The sequence below is a fragment of the Lagenorhynchus albirostris genome, chromosome 11 (assembly GCF_949774975.1).
Source record: "Lagenorhynchus albirostris chromosome 11, mLagAlb1.1, whole genome shotgun sequence".
Taxonomy (NCBI): domain Eukaryota; kingdom Metazoa; phylum Chordata; class Mammalia; order Artiodactyla; family Delphinidae; genus Lagenorhynchus; species Lagenorhynchus albirostris.
This window is the reverse complement of record NC_083105.1, coordinates 99,585,656-99,602,386: the sequence shown is the minus strand read 5'-3', so window position 1 is coordinate 99,602,386 and position 16,731 is coordinate 99,585,656. Positions and strand designations below refer to the sequence as shown.

The 16,731-nt window shown below is 40.5% G+C and overlaps 2 protein-coding genes across 12 annotated transcripts in view; one reads left to right on the top strand and one right to left on the bottom strand.

Annotated features, from left to right (window-relative positions):
- Nucleotides 1–4,863, bottom strand: part of C11H12orf4 (chromosome 11 C12orf4 homolog) — a 78,078-nt gene extending 73,215 nt beyond the window's left edge. For all 3 annotated transcript variants that reach the window (XM_060167163.1, XM_060167161.1, XM_060167162.1), the window contains exons 1-3: nt 4,727–4,863; nt 2,918–3,120; nt 801–946 (exon numbers count right to left, since the gene is read on the bottom strand). In XM_060167163.1, the coding sequence (XP_060023146.1) occupies nt 801–946; nt 2,918–3,095 (324 nt within the window). In that variant the 5' untranslated portion in view covers nt 3,096–3,120; nt 4,727–4,863. The remainder of the gene's footprint in view (nt 1–800; nt 947–2,917; nt 3,121–4,726) is intronic.
- Nucleotides 4,864–5,117: 254 nt separating this feature from the next.
- Nucleotides 5,118–16,731, top strand: part of RAD51AP1 (RAD51 associated protein 1) — a 29,915-nt gene continuing 18,301 nt past the window's right edge. For 7 of the 9 annotated variants that reach the window (XR_009543396.1, XR_009543394.1, XR_009543395.1 and 4 more), the window contains exons 1-3: nt 5,118–5,266; nt 12,037–12,086; nt 13,948–14,089. Coding sequence is in view for 4 of the 9 variants with exons in the window: in XM_060165554.1 (XP_060021537.1) it covers nt 5,250–5,266; nt 12,037–12,086; nt 13,948–14,089 (209 nt within the window). In the remaining 5 variants the exon portion in view is untranslated. Of the gene's footprint in view, nt 5,267–12,036; nt 12,087–13,947; nt 14,097–16,328; nt 16,385–16,731 lie in introns of those variants that run through there. The other 2 variants (XM_060165557.1, XM_060165558.1) reach the window with 2 other exon arrangements.

The following is a 16,731-nucleotide window of genomic DNA, read 5'->3' as shown; positions in this document are numbered from 1 at the left end:
AGTTTTGCAGGAAGGAGCCAGGGCCAAATCACGGGGATCTGCTTGGCCCTACGTAACACCAGACATTTGGAAACCCCATGAACCAGGTCTGCTCACTACATAATTTTCAGCATCAATTTAAAACCCAGCCTAGAGTGAGTCTTGTGAATAGGCAGAAGCTACCTACACGAGAAGCACTGAACGGAGTTCTTATCTGACCTAACTCGCGCCATATTCCCTCAGGAGAGGTGACCCTAAAAAGGGGACTGGGATAGCCGAGAGGAATGGGCACTGAGTAAGGGCCTGTGGAGAAACTACTCCACGACCGGGCCCATCTGGACTTCTCTGTCTCCTCCATCACTATACTTTAAAAACAAACAAACAGAATCACAGGAAAAGAGATCAGATTTGCAGTTAACTGAAGCTGGGGATAGGGGAAGGGGAAACTGGATGACTGCAATCAAAAGATGCAAACTTCCAGTTACAGTAAGTACTAGGCACGTAATGTACAATGAAATAAATATAATTAACACTGCCTTATGGTATATATGAAAGTTGTTGAGAGTAAATCCTAAGCGTTCTCCACACAAAAAAAGTATTTCATCTTCTATTTCTTTAATTTTGTATCTATATGAGAGGATGGATGTTCACTAAACTTGTGATAATCACTTCGTGATGTGTGTAAATCAAAGCACTATGCTGTATGCCTTAAGCTTACACAATGTCGCACGTCAACTACATCTCAATAAAGCTGTAAGGAAAGAAATCTTCATCAAAGTTCAGAATATCCTCAAAATTTACAATGGGATCTATTTTTTTACCTCCGCATAAGCTTTGGCCCAGGTACTTGCCAGCTGATGTAAGTCTACTTCACCTGACTTCACAGCTTCCAGGGCTGCTTCAGCATCTCTGTCATAATCTTTGAGGGATTCTTCTTCGATAAACTGGCTCAGAGCTTCTTTTAAGTCTGTAACAGGGACAGCAAATACCATTGTCAGTACACATAAATAGGGAACATTTTACTTGGCTAAGCATTCCAATGTCAAACTTTATTTTATCAAGCCTAACAGAATGTCTAACTAAAACAGTGTCTTAACAGAATGAGACAATGAGAATACCCTTAACCCTTAAGAGAATGTCTAACTAAAATAAAATCAGCTTAGGGGATCATTTAACTAATCTCACAATTATTCTTCTTTACAATTACAGGTTATTGAATGGTCAAAATTCTTAACTCTGATATACAACCCTGATACTAATTTAAAATGTTGGGACTTCCCTGGCCGTCCAGTGGGTTAAGACTTCGCCTTCCAATGCAGGGGGTGTGGGTTCAATCCCTGGTCGGGGAGCTTAGATCCCACATGCCTCACGGGCAAAAAACCAAAACATAAAACAGAAGCAATATTGTAACAAATTCAATAAGACTTTAAAAATGGTCCACATCAAAAAAATATTAAAAATGTTAATTTCTTAAGCCTGATTCTTTATCTGAAAGTGAGTAGGGAAAAGCACATAAAGACCTCCTACAGATTTAGAGCGGCTAAAGGTTTCTGTATTTAAATGAGTTTCCTATTTAACTTTCAAGGGTATATATTGTTACAGTCTTTGAATCTGAGAGAGAAATTGAGTGATTAGCATATTAAAACTGGTTTATTTCAGATGATCTACAATTCCAACTTTAGAGACACTATTCAGAGACTGCTTTGAGGATATAAGAAGACCATGGCTTTCATCTTGGACACTTGCTCCCTCACTCTCTTAGGTTGCTGGCCCTGGTGGAGGCCAGCTGCAGGTCCTGAGGTGACCCTATGAAGAGGCCCACATGACAAGGCTTGACAACAACCTCACAAGGGATCTTGGAAACAATCCTCTGTCAGTAGAGCCTTCAGATGAGACTGTAGCCCTGACTGATGGTATGGCTGCAACCCCATGAGAAACCCTGAGTCAGAGGCACCCAGCTAGGTTGCACCTGCATCCCTGAACGACAGTAACAGTAAGGACAAGATAATACATATTTGTTGCTTTATGCCGCTTTTTTTTTAAAAAAAGACTGATTGAAGAGCACTGGCATAGAAACCAGGATACCTGGGTTCTGGTTTTGGCTCTGTCATTATATAACTTCGGACCAGAGGTTCTCAGTCGTTAAGATGCATCAGAGTTCCCTGAAGAGCTTACTGGAATAGACTGCCGCATGCGCTCCCAGAGTTCCTGATTCTAAGGGAACTGGGTGGAGCCCGCCCAATAATCCACATTTCTAACGAGTTCCCAAGTGATACTGTAGCTGCTGATCAGGGAACAATTTTTGAGAATCATTGCGTTGGGCAAATAATTTAACCTTTCTAGGTACCAGTTTCCTTATTTGTACAAAGAGATTGTGCTGGGAAGTTTCTACGTTCCCTTGTAACTTCGACCTTCTATGATCCAACATATTCTCAATTAAAACATTTTCCCTCATCTGTAGACAGAACACAGACCTTTTAACATGGTTTAATACACACTTTATTAATGACTTTATGGAATTAATTTAGGTGAGCAAAGATTATTGAAAGACAGGTACCCCTTCTCTCCCATGACATCTCAGGAATTGAGGACCGAATCATTAAAAGGGCAACGCATTTAGCACATAGCTAGTGATAGCGGACACACCTTATGAATCCATCCAACTACATTAGGAGGTTAAGAGTTCTAATCCAGACTCGGTGATTTTTCATATTTTAATTTAATTTTTATACTAAAATGCCTAATAAACAATTACAAGGGATACAAAAAAAAACACTCCATAAAACAAAGGTCTGGGGAACCTTTTTATTCTTGAAAGCTTCACATTTTGTAGTTGTTTCCAATGCTTCTTAGGTTTATGCTTTCTAATATAAAACTTCTAATGACAGAGATTATAGGAAAATAACGAAGTGATATTTTAAAAGAAATCAACCCTCACCTTTTTCTATAAAGCATGGTAAATTGTGCAGCAGCATCAGACGGCCATGTAAATGACTGGCATTCTCTTGAACAGGAAATTTGAGAGGCACCGTCAGTTCTAAGCACTGACTTCCCACTTTGAATTCATACACAAATTCCCTCCCTCTGTTGCAGAATCTTTCTCTGTTTTTCTTCATCTTCTTTGGCAGGATTTCTATAGCACTGACAACAACAAAAAAACTCAGCGGGTTATAAGTCCATTTAAAAAAAACATGATGTTTCATTATTGCTGTTCCACTTCTAAGATGTTCCCCCACTCAGAGGTTTTATTTGTGTGACTCTGAGTTGATTATTCTATTTCCCTACGTTTATCCCTGCATTTTCATCTTCATGATGAAAACAAAATGCTTCTTCTTTTAAGGAAAAGGTTCTTCTAAACTTCATTTAAGAAAAAAATTATGCCCACAAAATACTTAGCATTCCTAGGCAGAGTTCTCAGGAATAGGTAAGGACCATGGAGAGAAGAACAGAGAGGATTCTTAGGAACAGATGCATGGTGGGTGGATACAGTTCATGAAACAGCTGGTGAATACAAAGTCAAAGAAACAGATCAGGGACCAATTCATCTTGAAGAGCTTAGAGGTGGTGGGTATGCGATCTGATTGGGGGTGGAGAGAAGGGAGATGGTGCTGGAAAGATTTCCATGAAGGAAAAAGATACACAGAAAGTGGAAAGTACAGGACAGCCCACAAGGCAAAGTGGACACTATTCATAAAGAAGAAAATCTAGTCAAAAAGAATACATCAACTGAAGATTTACTTATTAGCCTCCTAACTGGACTCCTGTCCCCAGACATTTCCCCATCAAATCAGTTCTCACACTATTCTCTACACTGAAGTCACAGCAATCGTTTTCAAGTGCATATCTGACCACGTTGCTCATCTGCTTAAATCCTTCTATGACATTCCTTGTAGGACTCAGGATACAATACAAACTCGTTAACGGAGCTTACCACGCCCCTGCTTATACCTCCAAACTCTTATTTCAGCACCTGCACCCCGTCCTCTCCAACACACAAATCCAAAAACTTTATTTTCCAGCCATACTAAACTTCTTTCAATACCAAACCTCTCTTTCCACTCCCAACCTTTCTGAATGTTTTTCCTTTGCCTAGCACACGCTTACTGCCCTTCTTTCCTTGGCCACATCTCAGCTGAGCTAGGCCACAGGAAACCTTTTAACTTGTAGGACTGTCATTAGGCTTAATCATATAATAAATACGAAGCATCCGACAAACTTAAGATGACCAATAAATGGAAGCTGGTAAAAATAATAAACAATAACAGGAAGCTCTATAAGAACATATCAATTAAAAAAAATCAAAGGCTGCTAAATGAGCACACATGATGCAGGCAAAGACAGTAAAAAAACATTTTGCAGGGAACTGAAAATTACGGAAATAGGGGCTCATGGTCTCATCTTGTTTCGAGTCATAATTTTCGGCAAACAAAAACCATTAGCTCTGGTTTCAGTTGGTTCAACCTTTAGCCTTATTGTGTTTCAACAAATTGATACTTTAGCTCTCTCTCCCCGATCTGTTATGAACAGCAGGGCTGAAATCAAGCAAGGTTTCCGTACAATTATGGGATGCGAGGAGGAGAGCTGAACCGAACTCATGCAGCCAGTCGAGTGGAGGTACTGAGGCTTAAATGAGTCAGGGAAGGGAGGGCAGACAAAGGGCCGAGAAGCCACGGCCGAGTGAGGGGAACAGCCCCCGGTTAGAGGGTTTCGGTCTGAGGGGGCTTCCTCGATCGGGTCGCGGGCTCACCTCCCCTTGTTCCGAGTCTCCTGCTGTCCGCACACCCGGCGCTGTCAACCAGCCGCGGTGCAGGAACCGTCAGCTGACTGCCGCCTTGTTTTTACAGCCGGAAGATCAGCTCCGGCAGATTCGTCCGCATCTTTTCCTCTTTCCCGGCACCCCGTGTAAAATTCCTCTGTATAAGTGTCCCCTTGTTCCATAATACCTGAGTTGAATCATTTAAAAAGTGTAAGAATGTGTATTTCTACTGTTATTGTCCATTTCAGAGACGGCGCAGAAGTGACGAAAGTGCAGCGGCGAAGCACCGGCTCGGCTCTGGCAGACCGGATGCGGAAGGGCGGTGCTTGGAGGGGGCGTGAACTAACGCGCGCTTCTCAGAACGCATGCGCGCCCGCGGGGATGGCCGGAGAGGATTGGAGGCCTGGCGGCGGGGCGGAGAGCTTCGAGTCTGGTTTTGCGCGGGAATTGGAACGGCCGCCGCCGCTGCCGACAGGAGGCTGCGAGCTGCAGGTTTCCAGCCTTGGAGGGGACCATGGTGCGGCCTGCGAGGTGAGTAGTTCATGGCATCCGGCGCGGATGGGGAGGAAGGGCAGGAAGACGCTGGAGGCCGCGTCACCTGCATGGAATGGAGGGAAGGGCCCGAGGACCAGGGTAGCGATGGTGGGACCGACAGCTAAACGCTCTAGACTCCAGGGAGAGCTGCCGCTCCTCGGAAAGGTCCTAGCATCCAAGCTGTTTCCTTCTCTTGGCTCCTTTGACAGTTACTGCCGTTTCTTTTACCCACCCCGTTCAAATAAGGCCTGGTTACAGCGTTTTGCATTTCACCAAGCTTCTGCTTACGTGTTATTTCATTTGTTCGTCCCTATACTTCTTTGAGATAGAAAGTTTGGGTCTCCCTATCTTATCAATTTAAACTTTTGGGCACGAAAGCCAGTTTAGCTGAGTCACACAGCTAGTAAGTTACAGGATAACATGCAAACCTAAGCCAGCTGGCGCCAGATCCTCTGTTTTCCATTAAATGTACTGTTTGAAACTATTGCTCCAGTTAACCTCAGTTGAGCACCGTGGAGGCCTAGGGTCAGCCGCTCATTTAGTAGAGTTTTGAATATATTTACTTTTGTGCTGGAGGTATATATTTACTAGATATATATATTTACTAGGTGCTGGAGGTTGCAGTCTAGTCAAGGGATGAAGTTAGGAGACGGAAAATAAACATGGCAATGTGAGAGAGAGTGAGGAGGAGAAAAGCCCTACTTTAATTTTAATTTTAAAAAAATTTTGTTGAAGTATAATTATTTATAATGTTGTGTATCTGGTGTACAGCAAAGTGATTTAGTTTTATATATACATGTATGTACTTTTTCATATTCTTTTCCATTCTGGTTTATTACAGGATGTTGAATATAGCTCCCTGTGCTATACAGTAGGTCCTTGTTGTTTATCTATTTTATTTATAGTAGTTTGTACCTGCTGATCCCAAACTCTAACTTATCCCTCCCCATCCCCTTTCCCCTTTGGTAACCATGTCTGTTTTCTATGTCTCTGAGTCTGTTTCTGTTTTGTAAATAAATTCATTTGTATCATATTTTAGATTCCGGATATAAGTGATATCATATGGGTTTTTTTGTCTTTCTTTTTCTGACTTACTTCACTTAGTATCATAATCTCTAGGTCCAGCCATGTTGCTGCAAATGTCATTATTTCATTCTTGTTGATGGCTGAGTAATATTCCGTTGTATATGTATACCACACTTCTTCATATACACATCTGTCAGTGGACATTTAGGTTGCTTCCATGCCTTGGCTATTGTAAATAGTGTTGCTGTGAACATTGGGGTGCATGTATCTTTTCGGATTAGAGTTTTCTCCAGGTATATGCCCAGGAATGGGATTGCTGGATCATATGGTAATTCTATTTTTAGTTTTTTGAGGAACCTCCATACTGTTCTCCATAGTGGCTGTATCAATTTACATTCCCACCAGCAGTGCAGGAGGGTTCCCTTTTCTCCACACCTTTTCCAGCATTTGTTGTTTGTAGATTTTCTGATGATGCTCGTTCTAACTGGTGTGAGGTGATACCTCATTGTAGTTTTGCTTTGTGTTTCTCTAATAATTAGTGATGTTGAGCAGCTTTTCATATGCCTCTTGGCCATCTGTATGTCTTCTTTGGAGAAACGTCTATTTAGGTCTTCTGCCCATTTCTGGATTGGGTTGTTTGCTTTTTAATATCGAACTGCATGAGCTGTTTATATATCTTGGAGATTAATCCTTTGTCCGTTGATTCGTTTGCAAATATTTTCAATGTTTTTTTTTTACTATTTTTTTTTTTTTTTTTGCCGTACGCGGGCCTCTCACTGCTGTGACCTCTCCCGTTGCGGAGCACATGCTCCGGACACGCAGGCTCAGCGGCCATGGCTCACGGGCCCAGCCGCTCTGCGGCATGTGGGATCTTCCCGGACCGGGGCACGAATCCGTGTCCCCTGTATCGACAGGCGGACTCTCAACCACTGCGCCACCAGGGAAGCCCCATTTTCTCCCATTTTGAGGGTTTTCTTTTCATCTTGTTTATGGTTTCCTTTGCTGTGCAAAATCTTTGAAGTTTCATTAGGTCCCATTTGTTTATTTTTGTTTTTATTTCCATTACTCAAGGAGGTGGATCAAAAAAGATATTGCTGTGATTTATGTCAAAGAGTGTTCTTCCTATGTTTTCCTCTAAGAGTTTTATAGTGTCCAGTCTTAAATTTAGGTCTCTAATCCATTTTGAGTTTATTTTTGTGTATGGTGTTAGGGAGTGTTCCAATTTCATTCTTTTACATGTAGCTGTCCAGTTTTCCCAGCACCACTTATTGAAGAGACTGTCTTTTCTCCATTGTATATCCATTGCCATAGATTAGTTGACCATAGGTGTGTGGGTTTGTCTCTGGGCTTTCTATCCTGTTCCATTGATCTGTGTTTCTGTTTTTGTGCCAGTACCATATTGTCTTGATTACTGTAGCTTTGTAGTATAGTCTGAAGTCAGGGAGTCTGATTCCTCCAGCTCCATTTTTTCCCCTCAAGACTGCTTTGGCTATTCAGGGTCTTTTGTGTCTCCATACAAATTTTAAGATATTTTGTTCTAGTTCTGTAAAAAATGCCATTGGTAATTTGATAGGGATTGCATTGAATCTGTAGATTGCTTTGGGTAGTATAGTCATTTTCACAATATTGATTCTTCCAATCCAAGAACATGGTATGTCTCTCCATCTGCTGGTATCATCTTTAATTTCTTTCATCAGTGTCTTATAGTTTTCTGCATACAGGTCTTTTGTCTCCCTAAGTAGATTTATTTCTAGGTATTTTATTCTTTTTGTTGCAGTGGTAAATGGGAGTGTTTCCTTAATTTCTCTTTCAGATTTGTCATCATTAGTGTATAGGAATGCAAGAGATTTCTGTGCATTAATTTTGTATCCTGCAACTTTACCAAACTCATTGATTAGCTCTAGTTAGTTTTCTGGTGGCATCTTTAGGATTCTCTATGTATAGTATCATGTCATCTGCAAACAGTGACAGTTTTACTTCTTTTCCCATTTGTATTCCTTTTATTTCTTTTTCTCTGATTGCCATGGCTAGGACTTCCAAAACTATGTTGAATAATAGTGGTGAGAGTGGACATCCTTGTCTTGTTCCTGATGTTAGAGGAAATGCTTTCAGTTTTTCACCATTGAGAATGATGTTTGCTGTGGGTTTGTCATATACGGCCTTTATTATGTTGAGGTAAATTCCCTCTATGCCTACTTTCTGGAGGGTTTTTATCATAAATTGGTGTTGAATTTTGTCAAAAGCTTTTTCTGCGTCTATTGGGATGATCATATGGTTTTTCTCCTTTAGTTTGTTAATATGGTGTATCACATTGATTGATTTGCTTATATTGAAGAATCCTTGCCTTCCTTGGATAAACCCCACTTGATCATGGTTTATGATCCTTTTAATGTGTTGGATTCTGTTTGCTAGTATTTTGTTGAGGATTTTTGCATCTATATTCGTCAGTGATATTGGTCTATCATTTTCTTTTTTTGTAGTATCTTTGTCTGGTTTTGGTATCAGCATGATGGTGGCCTCATAGAATGAATTTGGGAGTGTTCCTTCCTCTGGAATTTTTTTGAAGAGTTTGAGAAGGATGGGTGTTAGCTCTTCTCTAAATGTTTGATAGAATTCACCTGTGAAGCCATCTGGTCCTGGACTTTTGTTTGTTGGAAGATTTTTAATCACAGTTTCAATTTCATTACTTGTGATTGGTCTGTTCATATTTTCTGTTTCTTCCTGGTTCAGTCTTGGAAGGTTATACCTTTCTAAGAATTTGTCCATTTCTTCCAGGTTTTCCATTTGATTGGCATAGAGTTGCTTGTAGTAGTTTCTTAGGGTGCTTTGTATGTCTGTGCTGTCTGTTTTAACTTCTCCTTTTTCATTTCTAATTTTACTGATTTGAGTCCTCTCCCTCTTTTTCTTGATGAGTCTGGCTAATGGTTTATCAATTTTGTTTATCTTCTCAAAGACCAGCTTTTAGTTTTATTGATCTTTGCTATTGTTTTCTTTGTTTCTATTTCATTTATTTCTGCTCTGATCTTTATGATTTCTTTCCTTCTCCTAACTTTGGGTTTTGTTTGTTCTTCTTTCTCTAATTCCTTTAGGTGTAAGGTTAGATTGTTTATTTGAGATTTTTCTTGTTTCTTGAAGTAGGCTTGTATAGCTATAAACTTCCCTCTTAGAACTGCTTTTGCTGCATCCCATAGGTTTTGTATCGTTGTGTTTTCATTGTCCTTTGTCTCTAGGTATTTTTTGATTTCTTCTTTGACTTCTTCAGTGATCTCTTGGTTATTTAGTAATGTATTGTTCAGCCTCCATGTGTTTGTGTTTTTTACGTTTTTTTCACTGTAATTCATTTGCAATCTCATAACGTTATGGTCAGAAAAGATGTTGATATGATTTCAGTTTTCTTAAATTTACTGAGGCTTGATTTGTGACCCAAGATGTGATTTATCCTGGAGAGTGTTCCGTGCACATTTGAGAAGAAAGTGTAATCTGCTGTTTTTGGATGGAACGTCCTATAAATAACAATTAAATCTATCTGGTCTGTTGTGTCATTTAAAGCTTCTGTTTCCTTCTTTATTTTCATTTTGGATGATCTGTCCATTGGTGTAAGTGAGGTGTTATGGTCCCCCACTATTATTGTGTTACTGTCGATTTCCTCTTTTATAGCTGTTAGCAGTTGCGTTATGTATTGAGGTGCTCCTATGTTGGGTGCATATATATTTATAATTGTTATATCTTCTTGGATAGATCCCTTGATCATGATGTAGTGTCCTTCCTCGTCTCTTGTAACATTCTTTATTTTAAAGTCTATTTTATCTGATATGAGTTTTGCTTCTCCAGCTTGTTGTAGAGCTGGTTTGATGGTGCTGAATTCTCTTAGCTTTTGCTTATCTGTAAAGCTTTTGATTTCTCCATCGAATCTGAATGAGATCCTTGCCGGGTAGAGTAATCTTGGTTGTAGGTTCTTCCCTTTCATCACTTTAAGTTTATCATGCCACTCCCTTCTGGCTAGTAGAGTTTCTGCTGAGGAATCAGCTGTTAACCTTGTGGGAGTTCCCTTGTATGTTTTTTGTTGTTTTTCCCTTGCTGCTTTCAATAATTTTTCTTTGTCTTTAATTTTTGCTAATTTGATTACTATGTGTCTTGGCGTGTTTCTCCTTGGGTTTCTCCTGTATGGGACTCTCTGTGCTTCCTGGACTTTGGTGGCTATTTCCTTTCCCGTGTTGGGGAAGTTTTCGACTATAATCTCTTCAAATATTTTCTCAGGTCCTTTCTCTCTCTCTTCTCCTTCTGGGACCCCTATAATGCGAATGTTGTTGCATTTAATGTTGTCCCAGAGGTCTCTTAGGCTGTCTTCAGTTCTTTTCATCCTTTTTTCTTTATTCTGTTACATGGCAATGAATTCCACCATTCTGTCTTCCAGGTCACTTATCTGTTCTTCTGTCTCAGTTATTCTGCTATTGATTCCTTCTAGTTTAGTTTTCATTTCAGTTATTGTATTGTTCATCTCTGTTTGTTTGTCCTTTAATTCTTCTAGGTCTTTGTTAAACGTTTCTTGCATCTTCTTGATCTTTGCCTCCATTGTTTTTCCGAGGTCCTGGATCATCTTCACTATCATTATTCTGAATTCTTTTCTGGAAGGTTGCCTGTCTCCGCTTCATTTAGTTGTTTTTCTGGGGTTTTATCTTGTTCCTTCATCTGGTACATAGCCCTCTGCCTTTTTATCTTGTCTATCTTTCTGTGAATGTGGTTTTTGTTCCACAGGCTGCAGGATTCTAGTTCTTGCTTCTTCTCTCTGCCCTCTGGTGGATGAGGCTATCTAAGAGGCTTGTGCAAGTTTCCTGATGGGAGGAACTGGTGGTGGGTATAGCTGGGTGTTGCTCTGGTGGGCAGAGCTCAGTAAAACTTTAATCCACTTGTCTGCTGATAGGTGGGGCTGGGTTCCCTCCCTGTTGGTTGTTTGGCCTGAGGCAACCCAGCACTGGAGCCTACCCAGGCTCTTTGTTGGTGCTAATGGCAGACTCTGGGAGGGCTCACGCCAAGGAGTACTCCCCAGAACTTCTGCTGTCAGTGTCCTTGTCCTCAAGGTGAGACACAGCCCCCATCCCCGCCTCTGCAAGAGACCCTCCAACACTAGCATGTAGGTCTGGTTCAGTCTCCCCTGGGGTCACTGCTCCTTCCCCTGGGTCCTGAAGCACACACTACTTTGTGTGTGCCCTCCAAGAGTGGAGTCTCTGTTTCCCCCAGCCCTGTCAGAGTCCTGCAGTCAAATCCCGCTAACCTTCAAAGTCTGATTCTCTGGGAATTCCTCCTCCCATTGGCGGACCCCCAGGTTGGGAAGCCTGATGTGGGGCTCAGAACCTTCACTCCAGTGGGTGGACATCTGTGGCATAAGTGTTTTCCAGTTTGTGAGTCACCCACCCAGCAGTTATGGGATTTGATTTTACTATGATTGTGCCCTTCCTGCCATCTCATTGTAGCTTCTCCTTTGTCTTTGGATGTGGGGTATCTTTTTTGGTGAGTTCCAGTGTCTTCCTGTCGATGATTGTTCAGCAGTTAGTTGTGATTCTGGTGTTCTCCCAAGAGGGAATGAGAGCACGTCCTTCTGCTCCGCCATCTTGGTTTATATATTTATATATTCTTAAGGGAATCCAAACATATTTTTATTTACTCAAGACTATTAATGACCTTAAAGAATGGAGGTGAGAAATTGACATTTGTGTAAATGAAAATTTCTGCTTTGTTCACAGGCACAAGAAGCCAGTGAATTACTCCCAGTTTGAGGACTCTGACAGTGATGGTAAGTAGAGCTTCTTATGTCTTCTTTAAAGATTTGGAAATTTATTTCCTCACAATTTATAGGGTGTGTGTGTGTGTGTGTGTGTGTGTGTGTGTGTGTGTATGGCTACAATATGGTTAGTACCAATTGCATATGAGGTAGGTCTGGAAAAATAATATTCTAAGCACTTAGGATACTTATGTTGATAATTACACTGACCAGAATTATTGGCATAAATCATAACCAACTAGGGCAGGTAAAATGGCTTTTTGTATCTAAACTCTGTGAGGTCCATGTTTCTCACTGGGATTTGTACCCTTTTATCCCTTACTGTAAGAAGAACACACTGTCTTTCTGAGATACAAATGTGTTACAGAGTATAATGTGAAATCCCCATTAATTGTACAATAAAACAAGACATTGAAAAAAGATCAGGCATAAACTTTACCCTATTGTGTTTTTTATATATGGTGTGTGTGTGTGTGTGTGTGTGTGTGTGTGTGTGTGTGTGTGTGTGTGTGTGTGTGTGTGTGTGTGTGTACATATATATTTGCTTGTCTCTGCTATTAAGAGAACTTTGGTCAAAAAGTTTGAGAAACATTGTTAGATTACATTATACTTAAAGGTAAGTTTTGTGTTTCTTTCTTAGACCATTGGAGTTTTCTGCGGGTCAGATATTTAGTAATTCCTCAGTTTGAAGGAATCTGTTTTTCACCGTGAGCCCAGTCTTACGTGTGTCTAATACTTGGGAGAAAAGAGCATAGGGTATAGCTTCTAGCTTCTTAATTATTGTCATCAGTCTGTCACTAAATTGTTATAAATTGCTGGTTGTATTCTGGAGACTGTGGCGTGGGGGTGGGGGGCGCGTCACAGATTATTATATTCCTACCTGGGGAAGCATAAAAGAGACGACAGGTATTAATAAATGCGAAAGTGCGTGATTCAGACTACACGCACATGAAGGTATGCATACATGTGTCATGTATGAGTTAGAACGCTAGAGCAGCAGTCTTAGCTTGAGTGTCAATAGAAGAACTACCTCACTTCTGAGGATTGGTAGGACAGAAGACTCTGGGAGAACAGAATGGGCTGGAAAAGAGCATCCCTTTGTCAAAAATCATATTCTTCCACTTGTCAATATGATAAAATTATAAAGGGAATTTTAATAATTTTTCTAATGGTTTTACAGATTTTTAATTAATTGTTCTTTTCTTTGCCACTTGCACATATTAGCTTAGTTGCCTTTGCAGCTTTTTGGGGGATTCGTTTTTGATAGATTGATATTTTAAAAAATCAAGGCCACTAGAACAAAGTTGAGAAGCTTGAGGGAGAATAAAGACAAACAGTGTACCAACAGTATTTTTTAAACTGTGGAAAGCAAGCAATTTGCTTGTTTTTGCTTTTTTTTCTTTTTTTAATTAATTTATTTTTGGCTGTGCTGGGTCTTTGTTGCTGCGCACAGGCTTTCTCTAGTTGCGGCGAGCGGGGGCTACTCTTCGTTGCCGTGCGCAGGCTTCTCATTGCGGTGGCTTCTCTTGTTGCGGAGCACGGGCTCTAGGCGTGTGGGCTTCAGTAGTTGTGGCATGCGGGCTTCAGTAGTTGTGGCTCGTGGGCACTAGAGTGCAGGCTCAGTAGTCGTGGTGCACAGGCTTAGTTGCTCCGCGGCACGTGGGATCTTCCTGGACCAGGGCTCGAACCCGAGTCCCCTGCATTGACAGGTGGATTCTCAACCACTGTGCCACCAGGGAAGCCCCAATTTGCTTATCTTTAAAACTTGAACACACGTGGTAATGAATCTCAGCTACCAAGAAAGTAATTTTATTTATTTCTTCCTAAGGAAAAGCAATTTCATATATTCTTTTTTTAATTCACACATGAATAGATGATTTTGTTCCTGCAACCGCACCGTTAAATAAAAAATCCAGAAGTACACAAAAGGAGTTAAAACTAGAAAAACCAGAACCTAAACTGAAGAATCTCCAGGAAAAAGACATCCCACTACAAGAGAAAACCCCTAAAAAAAGGTGAGAGGTAAGACATACAGTACATATGACATTAGGTGTGTTAATTTAAAAGAGAGATAAATTCCAATTCTTGGTCTAAATTAGAATTTGAGCAGCATCATGGGTCTTATTTTATTTAGTGCATGTAGGAGAACGGGGATGTACCACTAATCCCCTTCTGACTTTCCGAACTTCTTTAAGTTCACAAATGTACGAGGAAATACCCATTTAAGTATGAAGACAATCATAATTACCAGTTTAGAAGGTGTGACTTGCATTTACAAGAGCTAGTACCTGTCTCTGAAATCCTCAGGTTTTACAAGACTACTTCGTTAAAAATTACATTTGTAAGGACAGTTTTATAAAATTTAAAACCACGTATCTGTAATGTATGAGATGATGGATGTTCCCTAAACTGCTTGTGGACGTCATTTCATGACGCACGTAAGTCAGATCACTGTGGATCACTGTGTTGTACACCTTAAACGTATACAGTGCTGGATGTCAATTATATCTCAGTAAAACTGGAAGAAAAAAATTAAACTATGTATTTTTCTAGAGAGAAAAAATATTTTCTCTTTATCTTACTGAGTTTTGTCCAGCAGTGAGCAGGACCTGTGGTTTCTAGACCCACCCTGGAGTTCCATTAGTCAGTACCGAGAGAGGGTAAAATGAGGGAAGGAAGCCCCAAGAGGCCCCAGACTTGCACTATGGGGAGGAGATGGGCAGAGGAGGGATACTGACAAATGGAACGTGGGATGTGGGATGCTTTACTCCTACAATAAACGTGAGGAAAGTTAATTAACGTAGAGAGACTTAGCCCATGTCCTTCTCCTTACTTTTTTCTTTTTTGTTTTTGAGCTTCTTGTACTACCTTTAAAATATAGTTAACAAAACAACCAATGGATGGGAGAAAATATTTGCAAATCATAGAACCCATTAGGGACTTGTATCTGGAATATATAGGAAACTCGTACAGTCCAACAATAAAAAGAATAATGAACCAAGTTAGAAATGGGCAAAGGATTTGAATAGACACTTCTTTAAAGAATATATGCAAATGGCCGATAGCACATGAAAAGATGCTCAACATCCCTCGCCATCAGGGAAATACAAATCAAAACCACGATAAGATAACATGTCACATGTCACGCCCAGAGGGATGGCTGTAAGCAGAAGGACAGACAACAGCAAGTGTCGAGGAGGATGTGGAGAAATGGAAACCTCACACATTGCTGCTGTGGATACGAAATGGTGCAGCCACATTGGACAACAGAGTAGCAGCTCCTTGAAATAAACAGCTATTATATGACCCAGCCTAGGTATATACCCAAGAGAAATAAAAATCTATGCCCACACAAAAACCTGTACATGAATATTTATAGGAGCATTATTCATAATAGCCAAAAAATGGAAGTAATCCAAATGTTTATCAACTAATGACTGGGTAAGTGAAATGTGATATATGCATACAGTGGAATATTATTCAGCAGTAAACAGAAATGAAGTACAGGGAGGGGGAAGGGTAAGCTGGGACGAAGTGAGAGAGTGGCATGGACATATACACACTACCAAATGTAAAATAGATAGCTAGTGGGAAGCAGCCGCATAGCACGGGGAGGTCAGCTCGGTGCTTTGTGACCACCTAGAGGGGTTGGTTAGAGAGAGTGGGAGGGAGACGCAAGAGGGATGGGATATGGGGATATACGTATACGTACAGCTGATTCACTTTGTTATAAAGCAGAAACTAACACACCATTGTAAAGCAATGATACTCCAATAAAGATGTTAAAAAAAAGAAATGAAGTACTGATATATGCTACAACATGGATGAACCTTGAAAACATTGTAGGGAGCCAAAGAAGCTGGCATAAAAGGCCACATATTATATGGTTCCAGTAATACGAAATGTCCGGAATAGACAAGTCCATAGAAACAGAAAGTAGATTAGTGGTTGCCAGATGCTGGGGAGGGGGAAACGGGGATTGACTGCTAGTGAATATGAGGTTTCTTTTTGGGTTGATGAAAGTGTTCTGAAATTACATAGTGGTGATGGTTTCACAGCTCTCTGAATATACTAAAAACTGCTGAATTGTATGCTTCAAAAGGGTGGATTTTATACTGTGCGACTTATATCTCAATAAAATTGCTATTTTAAAAAATAAATCCTTCAAGGTACATTCAGTATTACCTCCTTTATTTAGCCTTTTCTTACCTTCACACCTTTTCACACCTTTCTTTGCTTTCTCTTCCTCTCAAGCACTATAGCACTCTTGACCGCCTTGAACAGGAGACGTGATAATCTTTTTATATCGGGTAATTATTATGGGACTTGTTTTCCTACCTCCTCATTAACTGCAGACTCTTTGAGGGCACTTTTAATATCCTGTCTAGTGCAATGCCTCACAGGGTAAGTACTTGCTGAAATATTTGTCAAAGTCCAGATTGGGCGGAACAGATGTAAAAAAAAAAAAAAGTAATTTCAGTTTAATAAAAGAGCTATAACAGCTGTCTAAAGAGGTGTGGGTGAGGTCAAGGAACATTTCTAAGTGGAAGTGATGTTTGAGCCACGTCCGTTCTCAGTTGGGCAGGTGCTTCCCACCGGGACGGAGCTGGTGGTGAGGAAGAGACATCACAATGAAATAGGCATTGTCACGTGATGC